This window comes from Psammomys obesus, unplaced genomic scaffold (genome assembly GCF_907164565.1).
Source record: "Psammomys obesus unplaced genomic scaffold, mPsaObe1.curated_primary_1811, whole genome shotgun sequence".
Taxonomy (NCBI): domain Eukaryota; kingdom Metazoa; phylum Chordata; class Mammalia; order Rodentia; family Muridae; genus Psammomys; species Psammomys obesus.
The window spans coordinates 12,238,561-12,255,123 of NW_026592732.1; the positions used below are offsets into that span (position 1 = coordinate 12,238,561).

Sequence of the window (16,563 nt, forward strand, 5' to 3'; positions counted from 1 at the left end):
AAAATACATGTAAATTTACAGGGGAAAAAAAACAGATGAAAATTGACCCTTTGCTTTTTCAGGAAATGCTTACTCAGGGCTTCTTTTCCACTGAGATTACATATTCTGTGGAGGAGGAGATAAGCAAGGGGAGAGGGAGTGTGGCTGGTGGGGGACCACAGGATTTCATGTAAAGAGGAACTCACTGAGATTAACTGAACGCATGATGTCTGCACTGTGATAGGTGATTCCAGCTCTGACCTCTGGAACAGACCATGACCCTTCATCTTCTTTTCACAACTTCATTTGGTCCCAGAGTTCTGCCCATTTTTTTTTCCTGTGCCACTTTTATCTTATTGACATGCTTACCCATGCTGAGGTGATAAGACCTTCACACACAGCTCTTACTTTCCTGAATTATCTAGTACAAAGGCACCTGTACAAATTTCCCTTGCTGAGTTTCTTTATCCATGCATTTCAATGTGTTGTCATTCTGCTCAGCCTCCACAGCCCAGCATCTTCTTATTCTCCCTCCTTTTCTAATTCCTACTTTGCTTGCCAATCATGTTCCCTGTGTCACCATATCCCAAGGGTATCACACCGATACTATTTCTATCTGTCCTAGAATCATGTATGTTATTTTCTTTGATAGTTCTCTTCTTCTTATCCAAGGCCTGAAGCTCTCTCTCTTCTGCCTAGGTGAAGTCTCGGACCTCATAGCATAGAAGTTGCTTCTCACATTTGCACACACTTCCGCTATACCTCCTCCCACAGTTAGTTAGTGCTATTCTGATATCTCCAACTATTTTAAGGCAAACTTTTAGGTGATTACTATGTTTTATAAAATGGAAACTCTACATATGCATGCATTTATGTCTGCCTCTGGTTATTTTTAATTTATCACAGGCTATGTGATAGTAAATCTTCATTGTCCATTTCATTATATTTACAAATAGTTAGGAGATTAATAATTATACTTTTGTATGTCTGTGAGGACATTTCTAGAGAGGATTAGCCAAAGGATAATACTGGCCCTAAAGAGGGATGGCATCATACCACAGGCTGAGGGCCCAGAGAGAATAAAAGGAAAAGAGACCGCCTGTCAGCAAAGGCCTGCTCTCCTACTGTTTCTGAACTGAGTCACTCTGTTCCATCTTCCCTGCCATGATGGACTAAAATTTCTGACACTACAAGTCAACAAATCCTTCGTTTTTTGAGTTGTTTTTGACAAGCATTTTGTCACAGTGATGAAAAAATCTAAAGCTGGCTCTATACTGTCATGAATGATAATTCACCTTGATTTGGTAGCAATTTAAATATTCCCCACAACTGTATTACATTTTTTGATGAGCTCCATTATTTTAAGATAATCTAGTTACTCTATGATTTCTAAGTGAGACAAAAGATAAGTTAAGGATTTCATAAGGTTTTTTTTTAAAAAAGAATAAAAGGATGTTTTATAGTTAGTTGGTAAGTTCCTTCATAGAGGATTTATTCTTTAAATAAGCAGTTCCAACATAGTGCTTTTCAGACCTTGAAAGGACAATGCTCAACCTCATGTGGAAAAACAATCAACCAAATAAACAAATCCAGGATTGCTGTAATATAGTTTGAAATCACCATTCCTGATTTCAAGCTGTATTACAGAGCTAAAGTAATAAAGGCATGGTCCTGGCATAGAAACAGGTTGATCAATGAAAGACCCAGACATGAATCCACAACCTATGAACGCGTGATTTTTGACAAAGAATATACAGTGGAAAAAAGAAAGCATCTGCAGCAAAGGGTGCTAGTCTAATTGGATGTCGACATATAGAAGAATGCAAATAGAGTCTTATCCATCACCCTGCACAAAACTCAAGTCCAAGTGGATCAAAGACCTCAACATAAACCCAGACACACTGAACCACTAAGAGAGGAGAAAATGGGTATCTTAGTTAGGATTTTATTGCTGTGAAGAGGTACCATGACCACGGCAAATCTTATAAAGGAAAACATTTAATTGGGGCTGATTTACAGTTCAGAGATTTAGTCCATTATTGTTATAGCAGAAAGCATGGTGGCATAGAGGCAGACATGGCCCTAGAGAGGAAGCTGAGAGTTCTATATCTAGATCTATAGGCAGCAGGAAGAGATCTATAAGCCACCTCTCTCTCTTTGTGTGTATGTGTATGCATACACACATATACATATATATATATATTTATGATTAGTGCACTTTATATATCTATTGTAGCCCCCCCCCCATATCCTCTCGGTCCCATCTCCCTCTCTTTTCACCTCCTCCCCCTCCCCTAGTACACTGAAAGGGGGAGTCTTCTTCCCCTACTATTTGATCCTAGCCTATCAAGTCTCATCAGGACTGACTGGATCCTCTTCCTTCGTGGGCTGGCAAGATCTCCTGCCAGGGGGAAGTAATCAAAGAGCCAGACACTGAGTTCATGTCAGAGATAGCCCCAGACCCCCTTACACACGGAGACTGAGCTGCCTATAGGCTACATCTGAGCTGGTGATCTAGGTCCTCTCCATGCATGGCCCTTGTTTGGTGTATCAGTCTCTACAAGACCCCTAGGCCCAGGATTTTTAGCTTTGTTGGTCTCCTTGTGGGGCTCCTGTCTCTTCCATATTCTTGCTGGCACTTGGGACCCTTTTTCTTCTTCTGGGTTGCCTTGTCCAGCCTTGACTTGAGGGTTTGTGCTTAGTCTATGTCTTATTGTAACTTGTTATGCCATTTTTGGTATCCCTGGGAGGCCTGCTTTGCTTTTGAAGGGAAATGGAGAAGGAGTGGATCTGGGGGAGAGGGGAGGTGGGGGAAGGATTGGGGGTGTTAGAGGGAGGGGAAACTGGGATGAGGATATAATGTATGAGGGAAGATAAAAAATAAAATATGAAACAAAATGATGAAACAAGAGTTTCTATAGTTAGTGGGTACTTCCCATTATGGATCATTTATTCTTCACACAAACAGCCTGAAATTGTGTCAGTAGTAAAGACATAATTGATATAAAAATGATCTGTGAGACTGGGAGTGTGGGTCCGGGGCAGAATGCCTGCCTGGTCTGTGGAATACCCTGGGTGCCATTCTCAGCTCCAAGAAAACAAAGAACACAAAAAACACAGTTGCCTTTGCCAGTTTCTCTTTAGCCAAGAGAACTTTGACTTCATGGGAGAAGATATTTGGAAACTGACAACTATTCCTAAGTCTAGTCATAGCTAAGTCAGACTAAAGGACAGTGAGATAGGTTGGGTAAGTGGCTTGTTTTCTGTCTTATCTGCCTATCTCTCTACTCTCTATATCTATCTATCTATCTATCTATCTATCTATCTATCTATCTATCTATCTATCTATCTATCTATCTATCTATCTTTTTACTGTTCCAACTTCTACAAGGGATCACATTATAAATGAGGATGATTAGAATGGTTTAAGTATCATAGATGGCTCAAATTCTCTCTACTTTTCTTGTTTCAGTATGTTTCTGTTGGGAAATAATGGTGTGCATGGCTTAGAGGACAGAGATTGGAAAAACCAGTAAGATAAGCCTCTGTATTTTAGTGTGGGAAGAAAATTTTCTCTGATTTTTTTTAAATGAATTCTTGGACAATTCAATGGCTTTGCTCCAAAACTGTCCCGCTGGAGTAGAGGATTACCTTACATGGGTCATTACACTTCTAAAGCTCAAAGAGGGCATTAAATTAAAATTCCCTGCACCTAGTAGGCAGAACATCATGACACTCAAAAGATGTGAAAGTGCTAACTGAATTCTGAGCAACAGCGTTAGCAGCACTACATATCTATTGAGTTCAATGGAACACTAGGCACAGTCAGACAGATTATGCAAGCAGCTACCACAAAAGAGCAACAGCAACCATCTCATATGAACTCACCCTTTCATTGACTTTAGGAATGGACACTATAATTTGACTTGTTAGAAGCAGTCTCCTTTCTAAAGTATCCTCAAGGTTCTCTATGCCTTTGTTTGACTTGAAAGTGGCCGATTCTCTGCAGTTTACCATCTATGAATGTGGCCACATCTCCCAATTTCAAAATTACCATAAGAATGCTGAGGGAATTGAACTGAAGAACTCCATCCTTTTGCAACTGAAAATTACAGATAAAACTTTCCGGGAAATATTAAACATCAGTTGTAAAGGAGAAATTACACTATTACATTTTTTATTTAGGTAGAAAAACATGCAGTTTTTTTTGTTTTTTTTTTTTTTTTTTTTTTTTTTTTTTTTTTTTTTTTTTTTTTTAGAATTGATAATGCTGGGATTTTAAACACTAGTTTTCAAGAATCAGGACACACACATATATATGTGCGCGCGCACACACACACACACACACACATTCCAAAAGCATCTAAGGAATTTCATCATTAAATCCAACTTTTTAAACTTGAAGTTTCAAGCAATTTTCATTTTTCCAAAATCCCAAGTACAATAAGAGAAGATGAAGTCAGATGGGCTTGAGGCATGCACAGGAGAATCAATACACACGTGGGAAGCCATAAAGAGTAAGTTGACATGTAAGGGGATAACTCAGTTTAAGATGCGTGACTGTCTTTATGCAAATGCCAACCCATCAGGGTTAAGAATTAAAAATTAAGCACTTCAGAGAAAATCAGTTAAACTGTCATTGTTGAGTTTTAAGTGTTCTGACAGCTTTGAGAATGACTACAATGTAATTTCCCAAGTTGGTAGCCACAATAATAGAACATCTGGATGTGACTGAAATGTGTGGCAATTAAAGAGGGAACAAGAAGGCAGTGGGACAATGCTTCTCCCTCTGCTGATAACTCTTGTGGTTTTGAACTTATAACCCAGACCTCAGGTGTGCCTGTCAAGGTCAGCTCTCCTTTCAGTGACTCACCTGCCATCCCTGTGATCATGAGTTCAGCTCTGTTCTTATTTTTAGCAGCCACACTCTACTACCTTGCTTCCTTACTGTGCTGTACCACGTCTTTAGTCTACATACATGTGGGAAGAGCTAAGCGCTTAGCATGTGGTGTCAAATGTAAATTGGCCAGAGTGCTGATTTCTACATTATCTCATACCCAGAGCTGTAAAGTCTGTGCTACTGGGATCAAATAAACTCATGGTAGATGATACAATAACATGAGCTAGGGGGCCCATGTTCCTTCTTCTCTCCAGGTGGTGTCCACATGGAGGGGGTCCCTTCTGAGCTTCTGAGGTAGACTCACCTAGCTTCCAATTCACATCTCTGGCAGCGTCCGCCACACCCTCAGGTATCTAGACCTTCTCTTAGATAAGAGCTATTATAAAGCTGAGCTGCCACTCAGTTCTCCTTCCTCAGTTTAAAAACATCAAGCAGAGGAGGAAAGATGCTTTTCAATTCAGCTCAGCCAATACTTCAGAGTCTAGTAGGTTTAAACTCACTGCCAGGAAGGAAGCAAAAAATAGTCTTTAATGCTCCTGTAATCTTTGGTCTCAAAAGACTCATATCCATAGATTATGTATTTACTTAGAGTTTGCTCTCAAAATGGGGCATTTCGTGGAAGCATATTACTTTTTCTGTCATCCGTCCCTCAAATCCACATCTCAAGGTTGTGTGGAAGTGACTCTAGCTGAGGGCCTCAGTGGCTTTTCAGCATGGACACTAGAGGTGTGCATCATCCATCCACAGCTCATCCTCAGGGGAAATTGATGGGGACGTGTTAACGGCTGCTCTCTGTCTGGTGCTTCCATGGGCATCATCTGGCACAGTTTTGCTTTGCTTTAAAAAAATATTTATTTACTTTTATTTACTGTATGAATGTTTCGTTGCATTATGCATGTGTACTGCATGTGTGCCTAGTGCCCTTGGTGGCCAGAAAAGGCTGTCACAAACCCTGGAATTGGAATGACACACATTTGTAAGCTGCAGTGAATGCTGGGAACTGGACTTGGGTGCTCTGCAAGAGCAGCAAGTGCTCTTCACAGCTGAGCCACAGGTAGCTGCCGGGATTTTGCTTTCCAACCCAGGATAGCATACAAGCCCTCCTAAAGCCCTCTTAATGACACACCATCCCTTAGCACCACTTCATTTCCTTTGACACCATAAAATGTCATTGGTAGAGAGGGTAGGCAGCAATACTAGATATGAATATTGTTCATAGAAACATATTTGGTACATGTTTACCCCGGTCTTAATTGAGATTGACATTCTCCCATCACCTAGACTAGCTGTTTCTGAGGTGTCATTTAACAGGGACACTTAATGGTTGTGTAGGATCTGTTGATAACTTTGACAAAAACAAAAATGGTTTCAATGAGAACATGCTGTGGTGTAGACTGTTAATCTACACTGGAAGTCAGAGGAATAGCTGATGTCTGTGGGCAAGTTGCTGAAGCATCTAGGGTTGCATGCCTTGGCCAGCAGAGATCCTCTGCTCCTCTTTCTGTGCTGTCTAATTAAGCCATCTGCCAAGCGATGTTGGTTGATTCAACTGTCTGTCTTTGAATGCATCCATGAGCAGAAGGTAAGGCAACAGCCTCCAAGTCGGCTCCATACCAACAGAATAGAAATTAAAGCAGAGGCCCCAGGAGGAAGGCTGGGCAGAAATCATGTAGTCCTCTGGTGAGTGACTCCCTGTTTAAGGTCATTACACAGTCTACCACAGAGTACTGTTTAATGAGGTCCTATGAGGGAACCTAAGTTTATCAATACATAAATGGGCACAATAAATGAGAAAGGTTTTTAAGAGAGTATATAGAATATTACAAGAAATTTGACAGCTTTTAAGGATTTGTATGTTTTGATGTGTGTATGTGAACATGTGTGCAGGTGCCCACAGATGCCAGAAGAGGGTGTCAGAGCCCCTGGGGTGGACTTAAACATATTTGTGAGCTGTCTGATGTGAGTGCTAGAAAACAAACTCCGGTCCTCTGCAGGAGCAGCAAATGCCTTAAGTGCGGAGTCCTCTCTCCAGCCATATTTAACAGCTTTTATGCGCGATTACATCTAATAGATGTGTGCATGCAAATGCAAAAACGTTCTGAAAGATCACATAACAAAATAAAAAAGTGTTACTACTGGTTGGGGAAATTATGGATGCTATTACATTTTCCTTATTAAATTTTTCCTACTTGTTTATGTTCTTCTGCATGTCTCTCTCTCCACTTTTTGCTTCCCTACAATGAATAATTTGTTTTGTATTATATGTTTTTGTACATCATAGTTATGTGTTTGAAACCATTCCATAATTCAAAACAACTGTACTCCTTAAAATCCTACTCAGTTTAAAGTTCTAAAAAAGTTTTAGAGTGGTTTTGTTTTTTTTCTCTCCTTCACATGTGTTTGTGTGTGTGCATGTGTGTATGTTTGTATGAGCAGGGAGGATGTGTATGTAGTATGTGTGTATAGTATGTGTGTGTGCTTTCATGTAGATCTGTGTTTTTGTGCATACATATATGTGTATGTAAGCATATGCATACAGGTACATGAGCATGTGGACATGTGGGTTCATCTGTGTATGTACGTGTGTGTATAATTGTGTCTGTATATGTATGTGTGTACATGTGTGTAAATGTGCATTTCTATTTATTATGTATTCGTGTATATGTATGTATGTTTCTGTGTGTGCATGTGAGTATATATGTATGTGCTTGTATAAATGTATATATTTGCATGTGAGTACATTTATGTATGTGTGCATATATGTCTGTGTATATTTATGTGTGTATATGTATATAGGTGTGCATGTGAATTTTTATTTATTGTTTTTATTCATTTGTGTGTATATATGTATGTATATATATTTCTATATGTGAGTGAGTATATACATGTGTATGTATCTGTGTGTATATCTGTATGTGTGAATGTAAATTTGTATATATGTGTATATACGTACATATAGTTTGTGCATGTGAGTGTGTATGTGTATATATATGTGTGTATGTATGCGTGTGGGTGCATATATTTATCTTTCTATGTGTTTGTGTGTGAATGTGTGTACTTTTTATTTCTCTTTGTTTGTTTGTTTGTTTATTTATTATAATTTATCCACTTTATATCCTGATGGTAGCTCCCTCTCTCATATCCTCCTGGTCCTATCCTCCTTCCCTTTTTGTCCCTATGCCCCTACTGTAGACCACAGAAAGGGGAGCCCTCCTCCCCTTCCATCTGACCCTAGCCTATCAAGTCTCATCAGGACTGCCTGCATCCTTTTCCTCTGTGGCCTGGCAAGGCTGTATCACCAGGGGGAAGTGATTGAAGAGTGGGCAACCAAGTCCATGCCAGAGATAACCCCTGCTCCTCTTACTAGGGAACCCACATGGAGACTTTGAGTTTACTCCTCCTTATTTACTTCTCTTTGAGGTATGGCAGGGACTTTTAAATGATTTGCCCTTGGAAACATTTCTGAAGATGGGAAAATGGCTTTGTTCATATATTGTAGTGTAGATCGTAGATTTGTCATGGCCTTGGACAGGGAGAGCTGTGATTTTTCATGGAGAGGTGGAGCACTGTTGCCTTGGCTTTCCCTGATAGATCAGAACAACATCCTCTGTTTTATAATTGCTGAATAAATAAAGCCCCTTATCATGTTCTCTTGTCAAAACAAACAAGAGGGTCTCCAATTCTGGCAGACTCTGAGTGTCTGTGTGCTGCTGGTTTGGCTCTCAGCCCAATAAGGTCAGAGTAGAGCTTTGAATTTAAATGGCCTTCCTGCTTTCTCTTTTACCTCCTCAGAGGCCTCAATGCTGGTTCTGAGGCTTAGAAAGGTGAGATTTTGCCTGGGGGAGTCTTCCCCGCATGGAGGCAGCAGGGAAGGAATCATGTTTCTCATACTAGGGTAGTCGGACTCCTCTCTGGATGCTGGCTGCCTGATCTGGGGAGCTTTGTGCTTATGAAGCTTTATGAGCACAACAGTAATGAGGAGATTAAGCATTGTAGACATACATTGATGTTTTTGTGCTTTATTTCATGGTAGTCGCCTGGAAGTGTACAGCGTCTCAATAGCATTGCAGGAAAGTACACATCAGCACAGGGCTCAGCTCCACGTCAAATCAGGATGCATCAGTGTCTTCGAAAGTGCTCAGTGGCACACCAAGAATTACAACAGTGTCTCATGAAAAACCTAAGACCTTCCTTCTGAATTAGACAGTTATCATGTCCTGCAGGTGATGGAGTCTTAGTAGGGGAACGTGATTTAGAAACTGCTCTTAGGCTTTGAACACAGGCTATGATTTAAACAGTACCCTCTGTGCAGACAGGGATGGTATGAGACAAAAATCCTTTCTTCACAGCAACAAGAGAAGCAGCTAATACAGGACGCTAGGGAGATACTCCTCCATTCCTCTTTTGATTAAGTTCTGGAAATACAAGGTTAAAATGGTCTTGTAATTGTCTTTCTCTAGAAATTATCACTCTTTCAAAAGCAGATGTTTACCAAAGAAAGGAAGTGTCCAGGAGACACATTCCCAGAAGACACATTCACTGGCAAATGGATTTATACCAGAGGTAAGCGGAGGAAGTACTGTAGAAGCTTACCACAGTGCAGCACATTTCTCCGTTGTGGGGGAAAGTAATCAGAATGCGTCACACACCTGAATAAACTTGTCAAAGTACAAATTTAATTAATAAGAAAATGAAGATACTTTCAGGCATGAAGAAAACCATCATCTCATGAGTTGTGTCCTACAGAAGATGATGGATGAGTTCGTGAAATAGTCAAACACTAAATAACGCACATTCCTATAGGTCTCGTATACATCTCTGAAATGATTAGATATTTAAACAAATTTTACTGCATGGTGTCACCACAATCTCAGCTACTTCAAGTTATACACATATTCAGCACAATTTCTCATCTGCTGTCTCTACACTGGTTACTGGGTCCTGTCATTTTATTTTTGATTTGTAAATAAATAATTTCTCTGTTCTCTTTGGGAGATTTTATCAGAACATCATTTCAAAATGAAAAGAAGAGCAGAATCATGCTCTTTTTGTAAGCAAGATAAAGTCACACAGTTAAGGAAGGACTTTAGGATCATATACGTGTAACACATATATGATCCTAACCCAAATATATATGTATACATATATATATGTATACATATATATATATCTATATATACATATATCTGTGTATATAATAAATACTCAGACCAATATCAGAGAGTCAACTGCTGGAGCAGTTACAGAAAAAAGGAAAAAAAAAGGCAACTGAGGGTGTTTTCTGAAGACAAGGGAGAAAAAAGGAAAAGGGAGAGGGAGGGGCTGGCAGTGTTTTGGAAGCTTTGTGGGTACCTGGCTCTCTGTATCTTGCGTATATAAGGCAGGTGCTGTTACTTCTATTTCACGGATAAGGAAAAATCATGGCTGGAGACAATTTAACTTGGCAATCCTCATGCAAATGAAAGGTAGCAGAATACTCTTGGCTTCTATCTCTGAGCTCAGACTCTTTTTCACATGCTGATGGTGACCCTAACACTATGTCTTTTAGGACAGAATGTTTTAGGACACTGCGTCCAGAATTTCCCAGGTGTAGAGCACAGAGGAAAGAGAGCCAGTCTGTACTGACCACACCTCCATTGTTCACAGACACTTATTCCCTAACGCCTATACCCTGAGCACCTTTCAACTGTCATTTCATTTCTTTGCACCAAGAGAGAGACAGGAAATGTTACTCTTCTTTATGAGTGAGGAGCACGGCGTCTATAGAGGTATAAGTGCAGCAGAGCTCTCAGAGCCTACCAGACACAGGTATTCCTGATTTGAATGCCAGCCTTCCCCACACAGCCTTGATTCAATACCTCAAGAAGCAGAGTTTCATATCCTTGGGGTGCTTCAGCATCTGGTCAATGAGAAGCTAGTCTACGTTAGTGATTATACCATAGGGAAGAGCTAGTGCCTTTACTCCTTATGTCACAGCCGACTTCTCTGAAAACAGAGTAATCCAGACTAAGTTAAAACTACTAAACTATGGTGCTTACTCACTAATTAATGTGTCCATTTCCAACTACACCCACTACATCTGGGTGTGGGAACTAGCCTCCCGCACCACAGCCACTACTGACTGTCAAGAAATGTTTAAACTTTGAAAACAGGATTTAAAACTCTATTTTTGCACTTATGGAGGTGAGAGAAGATCAGCAGAATATTTTCACACAAGTGACTTCCAAGGTTGGTGAGAATTAACCCTTAGAAAGCACTGAGGAAGCAGGCACTGCGCATGCAAGTCTGTCTGCAGCTCTTGCTGCTCTTACTGTTTTGGCAAGTTCTCTGGCTTCTGATTAGAACTGATTTCCTCTGATAGCCACAGACTGTTTGATGAGACAGCCTCGTTATGTAGACTAGACTAGTCAGAACTGCGGTTCATCAGCCTCCACTTCTTTAGTAATAGGGTCACAGGTGTGAGTCAGAGCAGGCATGACAGCCACAGGTTAATGTGACTTCTCTACAGAGTCACAAGCTTATGTATCCCACACACAATAAAAATAAGTATCTTTAACCCAGACATAACTAAAGGGCCTGATATCAAGGAGACAGAAACCATCTTCCAACTACCCACATCCTCTGGGTTTCTTTTACAGAATGCTGCCATGTTGGCTTCTAAATTGTCTCTTTCAAGAAGAGTCAAATTCATTTTTTGGAAAGAAAAAAAATATATAACAGACCTAGAGGTTCCTAAGAGCATAAGAAAATCATGCTGTTACCAGGGCAATTAAACTCCCCAAAAGTTAATTCCCACACTTAGGACTCTCCAAATGGATCAGCAGATATAAAAATCTGCGTTCAGTGAAGAACTCTAGTCTGTTCTGCCAATTATTATTTTTTACAGGACTAAGTTAAAGCAATATAAATGAGTATTATTCACTCTCCTGTGTTGTTACAGAAAATAAAAACATGGCTATAAGATATACAGTTTAAAGTTTGAGAGTAGGAGATGGACAGAAGAGAATAGAAGGGAGGGGAAGAAAGAGGTGGAAACAAAGAGAGAAAGAGAGAAGAGAGAGAGAAAGAGAGGAGAGGGAGATTCAGCTGCTGTTTGAGTCTCAGCAGATGTTTGAGGATAGTGTGTCATGGAACTGGGAAGGCAATGGGCCCTGGGCCACACTGGTCTGATTTAGAATACCCTGGGGCCTTAAATTCTCAATGTGAAAACTTTTAGAAAAATCACCATTCTGCCTGTCCCTGAATCCTGATGGGGTCTGGAGTAGATAATTCCCATCTTGACCTACCTTAGCTTCACCTTTCTTCAGACCACACTCTCTTACCTGGGTCTTACTAAAAGCTTCCCATGGTCTCCCACTGCCCCCACTAAGGCCTTGCCCAGGCTAGACTCTGTAACCAATCTGTCAACAGGCCAATGGCTTTCTGCTGTGCTCAGGGAAATTTATGGGATCTTTACTACAGAGATTTGTTTGCTTTTCACATTGACTTCCCATCACCTCACCCTCTGCCCCTGCTCCACATTAACAATCTTTTCTACCTTCTGTTTCATGTATGGAATCTCAGACCCAAGCTACCAAATGTCACCTCTGTAAACAGGACTTCCTAAGCAGCCCAACTCCCATACTCTCTTGCATTCCCTTGGTACCTTTTTAGTGGTGTCTTTCTTTGACTATCATTCCTGCCCTTAGTAAGTAGAGGGACTGGTTAATGCCTCGTCACAGGCAGAAACCAGGCTGCATTGTATTTGCCCAGGATTGCTGCTTTTCCCAGATTAGAGACAAAGTTAACTACATCTGAGGGTTTGCTCCTTAGATCACCATGTGATAATAACCAAGACCTCAGTAACAGTTGCCTTTCCTTTCCTCAACCAGTACTCTGTGCAAGTTGCTGGATTGAGCAGCTCATGTAAACTGTAATCATATAACATCTCTGTGACATTAACAGCTCTGTGACATTAGTTTCTATGCTACTTTACCTCCCTTTGATTTCACATTAAGTTCTAGACCCCAAGCCATGCCAACTCAAAGCACCCGTGTGTTACTCAATACTAAGTCTCTGCAGAATCTGAGTCAAGGATTTGCATGGGAAGCAACGTCTGTTGACCCCAAAGAACCTTATACCACTTCTCTCCAGCACAGCTTCATTCCTCCTCTGTGCCTGCCCTCCCAAGGAGACCGTGGAATCCTGCTAATGAAATGCTGTCTTCTTTTCTTCTTTTTGGGAGGGAACATAACACATAACACAGCCATCCCCCTCCCTGCCCGCCCACCCGCCAGGGCTCCTGAGTTCTCTCTGGGGAGTAAAAAAACACAAAACGACACAGGCATCAATGAACTGGACCAGTTGGAGTTTCAGCCCAATAGAAGGATTTTGAAAAAAAAAAAGTAATTATTTTTGTCAGCCTGTAGTCTTTATCTTCATGGGATAAAGGTTGTGCTTTGAACAGATTATCACAGGGCTAGGCTGTAACAACAGCAATTTATTATACATGGGTCTTGGAGTTCTGAAAAATACTCCGCTTTAGAACACAAGGTTTGATACTAACAGTGTCCCTGTGAGGTACATATACCATGCATGCTCTGCTGTTAATTCAAGGCAAAGAAATGAAAGTCTAGGGTGATTAATTATACAGCGTGATGGAAAGCTTCAAACTATACAAGCTACTTCAATGCCCAGTGTTCCTTAAATAGATCTTTTATGGTGAACAAATAAAGGAGGACTCCAGAAAGATGCTTGTATAAGATTTGAGAGCTATGGATGTGCATATACATGTATGTGTGCATTTGTGCAGGTGTGTAGGTTTGTAGGAGTGTGTGCAGGTGTGTGTAAGCTATACACATGTGTCTAGGCACATTGGTGTGTGTGCAGGTATATATATATATATATATATATATATATATATATATGTCTAGGTATGTGGTTTTGTATATGTTTATGCAGGTATGGTACATGTGAGCAAGTCTTGGGGTTAAAAGCATGTGCACATTATCAGCTCTGAACAGCACCCTGACATTTGAGTATCTTTCGCCATTCCATATCACACTGTCATACTTAAATCATAATGGTACTATAACACTCTTTCAGGCTTCCCAGTAAAGACTCTGGAAACGTAATGAAAGAAGAGCCACAGACCTCTCTCATGTCTGTTTTCTCACCCGTTGCCTTACACTGTCCTTTAATCTAGCTTTCTCCAGAAGCGACGCTCTTAGAGCTTTCACTGTGGCTGCTCCTGTCTTAATGAATTATGGGTGTGGATTTTATAGTTTCAGGAGCAGTCATCTTGGGCTGTGAATCAAGAAGCACCTCTCATCCTCAGCCCTCTCCCCAGGAAGAGAAATGAGGTGAGCGGCAGCCTCTCGAATGACATGCCTCACTCTAAAAAAAGCAGTGTTGCTGCTTTTTCTCCATATACACCTGGAGCTGAGGCCCACAGGGCTCTGCTCCAAATGTTCTTCTCCGATTATAGATAGAAGTCTGATGTCCAGGCTAGAGGTCCAAGCAGAGACGTGCAGGCACTTGCCTGTCCTTAAGAGAGGCTAAGCGCTCTCTGCAAGTCCTGCTAGGCTTGCAGAGGGCTGGGTTGAGAGCCTCTGAATTCAGAATCAATCAGGCCAGGAGGAGCGCCTGCCCTGGAAACCCACTGCCTAGATGAGTTAAGGTTCTTGCTTGTGATGAAGGTTGCAGGAGTTTAGTGAAAGTCAATTTTAATGAAGGCTGCTTCTCTCTACACGCTTACCTCCAGAAAATGTTCTGCCTGCTGCTCTCGATCCAATTTCCTTGAAGTCGTGGTAATCAGACCTGTGTAGAAATGAGAATATTTGACTTTTAAATATCTAGGGCAAGTATCTCATTGAATATGGCAAAAAAGTCCAGCTAGAGGGAAAGCAAAAAATGATGGATAATGGCAATTCTCCAGTTCCCATGGAATTCTCAGACCTATTCTTAAAGCAAAGTCAAACGTGATAAGACACTGTGGGAAACTATCTCAGTCTTACTTAGCACAGAAGAACCATTGCCATCTGGGAAGAATGCAAAAGTTCCCTAAGAAACATTGTTTTCCTAATGAAGCAGCCCAAAGATTCATTTTCCCAGGACTTCAGTTCTTTTGTTGGAGCCGCATTAAAGGTTCTTAAATTATTAATAGGTAGTTGACACTGATTAGATTCTTGCTCTGAGATAGTACTTTCTCATTTAATTTTATATGATTACATAAGTTTGAGTTATAGTTTTCAAGATGGTGGTTTTTGCAATAGCAACTTGTACACATAATTGTCCCAAATTTAGTGCTTCTCCCAACGAACATCTCACTGTAATTTTATCATTCTGTTTTATGTTTTCAGATCTTTATCTAAGACATCCCACATGGAAGAATCTATATCTTCTTCCAATGTCTAAAAAGACAAAAGGAATGAAAAAGTAGACTTCTGAGGCCTCCTGGTTTATTGCACAAATTTGTCTTTTGCACAATTTATTATTCTTATTGTGAAATGGCAATTAGGAACCCAAATTTATTTTTCACTTTTCCATTATAATGACTCTGAAGAAAACATGAGCTGGGCTTTTCATCGTGTGTGCTGACTAGTAAGGAAAGAACAAAGAATAACTGCCCATGGAGAAGGTTTCTGGGGTCTACAGGGGAGCCTCGGGCTGCTGAGCTATAGATGGATGGGTGGGATGACATGAATTCAAGAGAAACAAGAGGCCACAGGAAATTAAACGATGCCTTGGTGACATCCAAAATAATATGCCATGTAGAGTAGCACAGCCACCTACAAGCTGGCACACTCCCTTTGCCCTAGTACTCCACAAGGGAACAAAACCAGTGCTTCAATTATACCAAGAACTCATTTGTGTGGCTCACTATAGATTTTTATTTATTATTATTATTATTGTAATTTGACTATAAAGGTATATATTTAATGTGGTGCAAAGTGATATTATGATTCGTAAGTGACATAGGTAAGTTTACCAAATGAACTTACATATCAATCACATGAAGTACATATTTTATGGTGAGAACATTTGAAATGTACATTCTTAGCAAATTTGAAATGTACAACACACCATTATGAACCAGTTTTACTGACAGGTTTTTCCAATTTGACTCAGGTGTTGGCCCATCCAATATGCCACATGTCACCAGTATCCTCCTCTGTCATCGCTATAAGTCTTTTTGTTCCCAATTCTATGATTTTCCATTGGAAACATGATGGGATGACTGTGCCATTTGCTTCCAGCACTGTTACCCATTTTGCTCCTTACGTAGAATAAAGAAGAGGACCCTGACATTGCCTTTGGGTTTGCTGAGCTCTCTGATGGCTTAAGGTGGCCTTGCTCAATGCATGTTGAGCAGTACACCTGCGACATTACTCCAGTAGTGTCCAAAGATAGGGTCAATGACTCCCTTTCCTCTTTACCATCACAATATGCCATGGGAGTTTAAAAACACAGATTCATCAATCCCCTCCATCTTTACTCTCCTGTGTTAGAACCTCTGGGGAGGAGGACTGAGCTAGTCCTCAGATCTAAGAGCAAGGAGCTCTCCAATTCTACTCTTCTTTGCTGAATCCACTAACACTGTTCAATGACATCTCTCTGCTCAGCCACATCCAGACATTGCTGTAACCAGGAAAGACAGAAAAGAAGCTTAGCTCCTGGTTTTGCATTGGCTGAGGGTCTGTGTG

The 16,563-nt window shown here is 40.6% G+C and overlaps 1 protein-coding gene across 1 annotated transcript in view; it reads right to left on the minus strand.

Moving 5' to 3' along the window:
- Window positions 1-16,563, minus strand: part of Fat3 (FAT atypical cadherin 3) — a 595,719-nt gene that overhangs the window by 150,548 nt on the left and 428,608 nt on the right. The window contains exon 5 of the mRNA XM_055615501.1: window positions 14,616-14,677. Within this exon, the coding sequence (XP_055471476.1) occupies window positions 14,616-14,677 (62 nt within the window). The remainder of the gene's footprint in view (window positions 1-14,615; window positions 14,678-16,563) is intronic.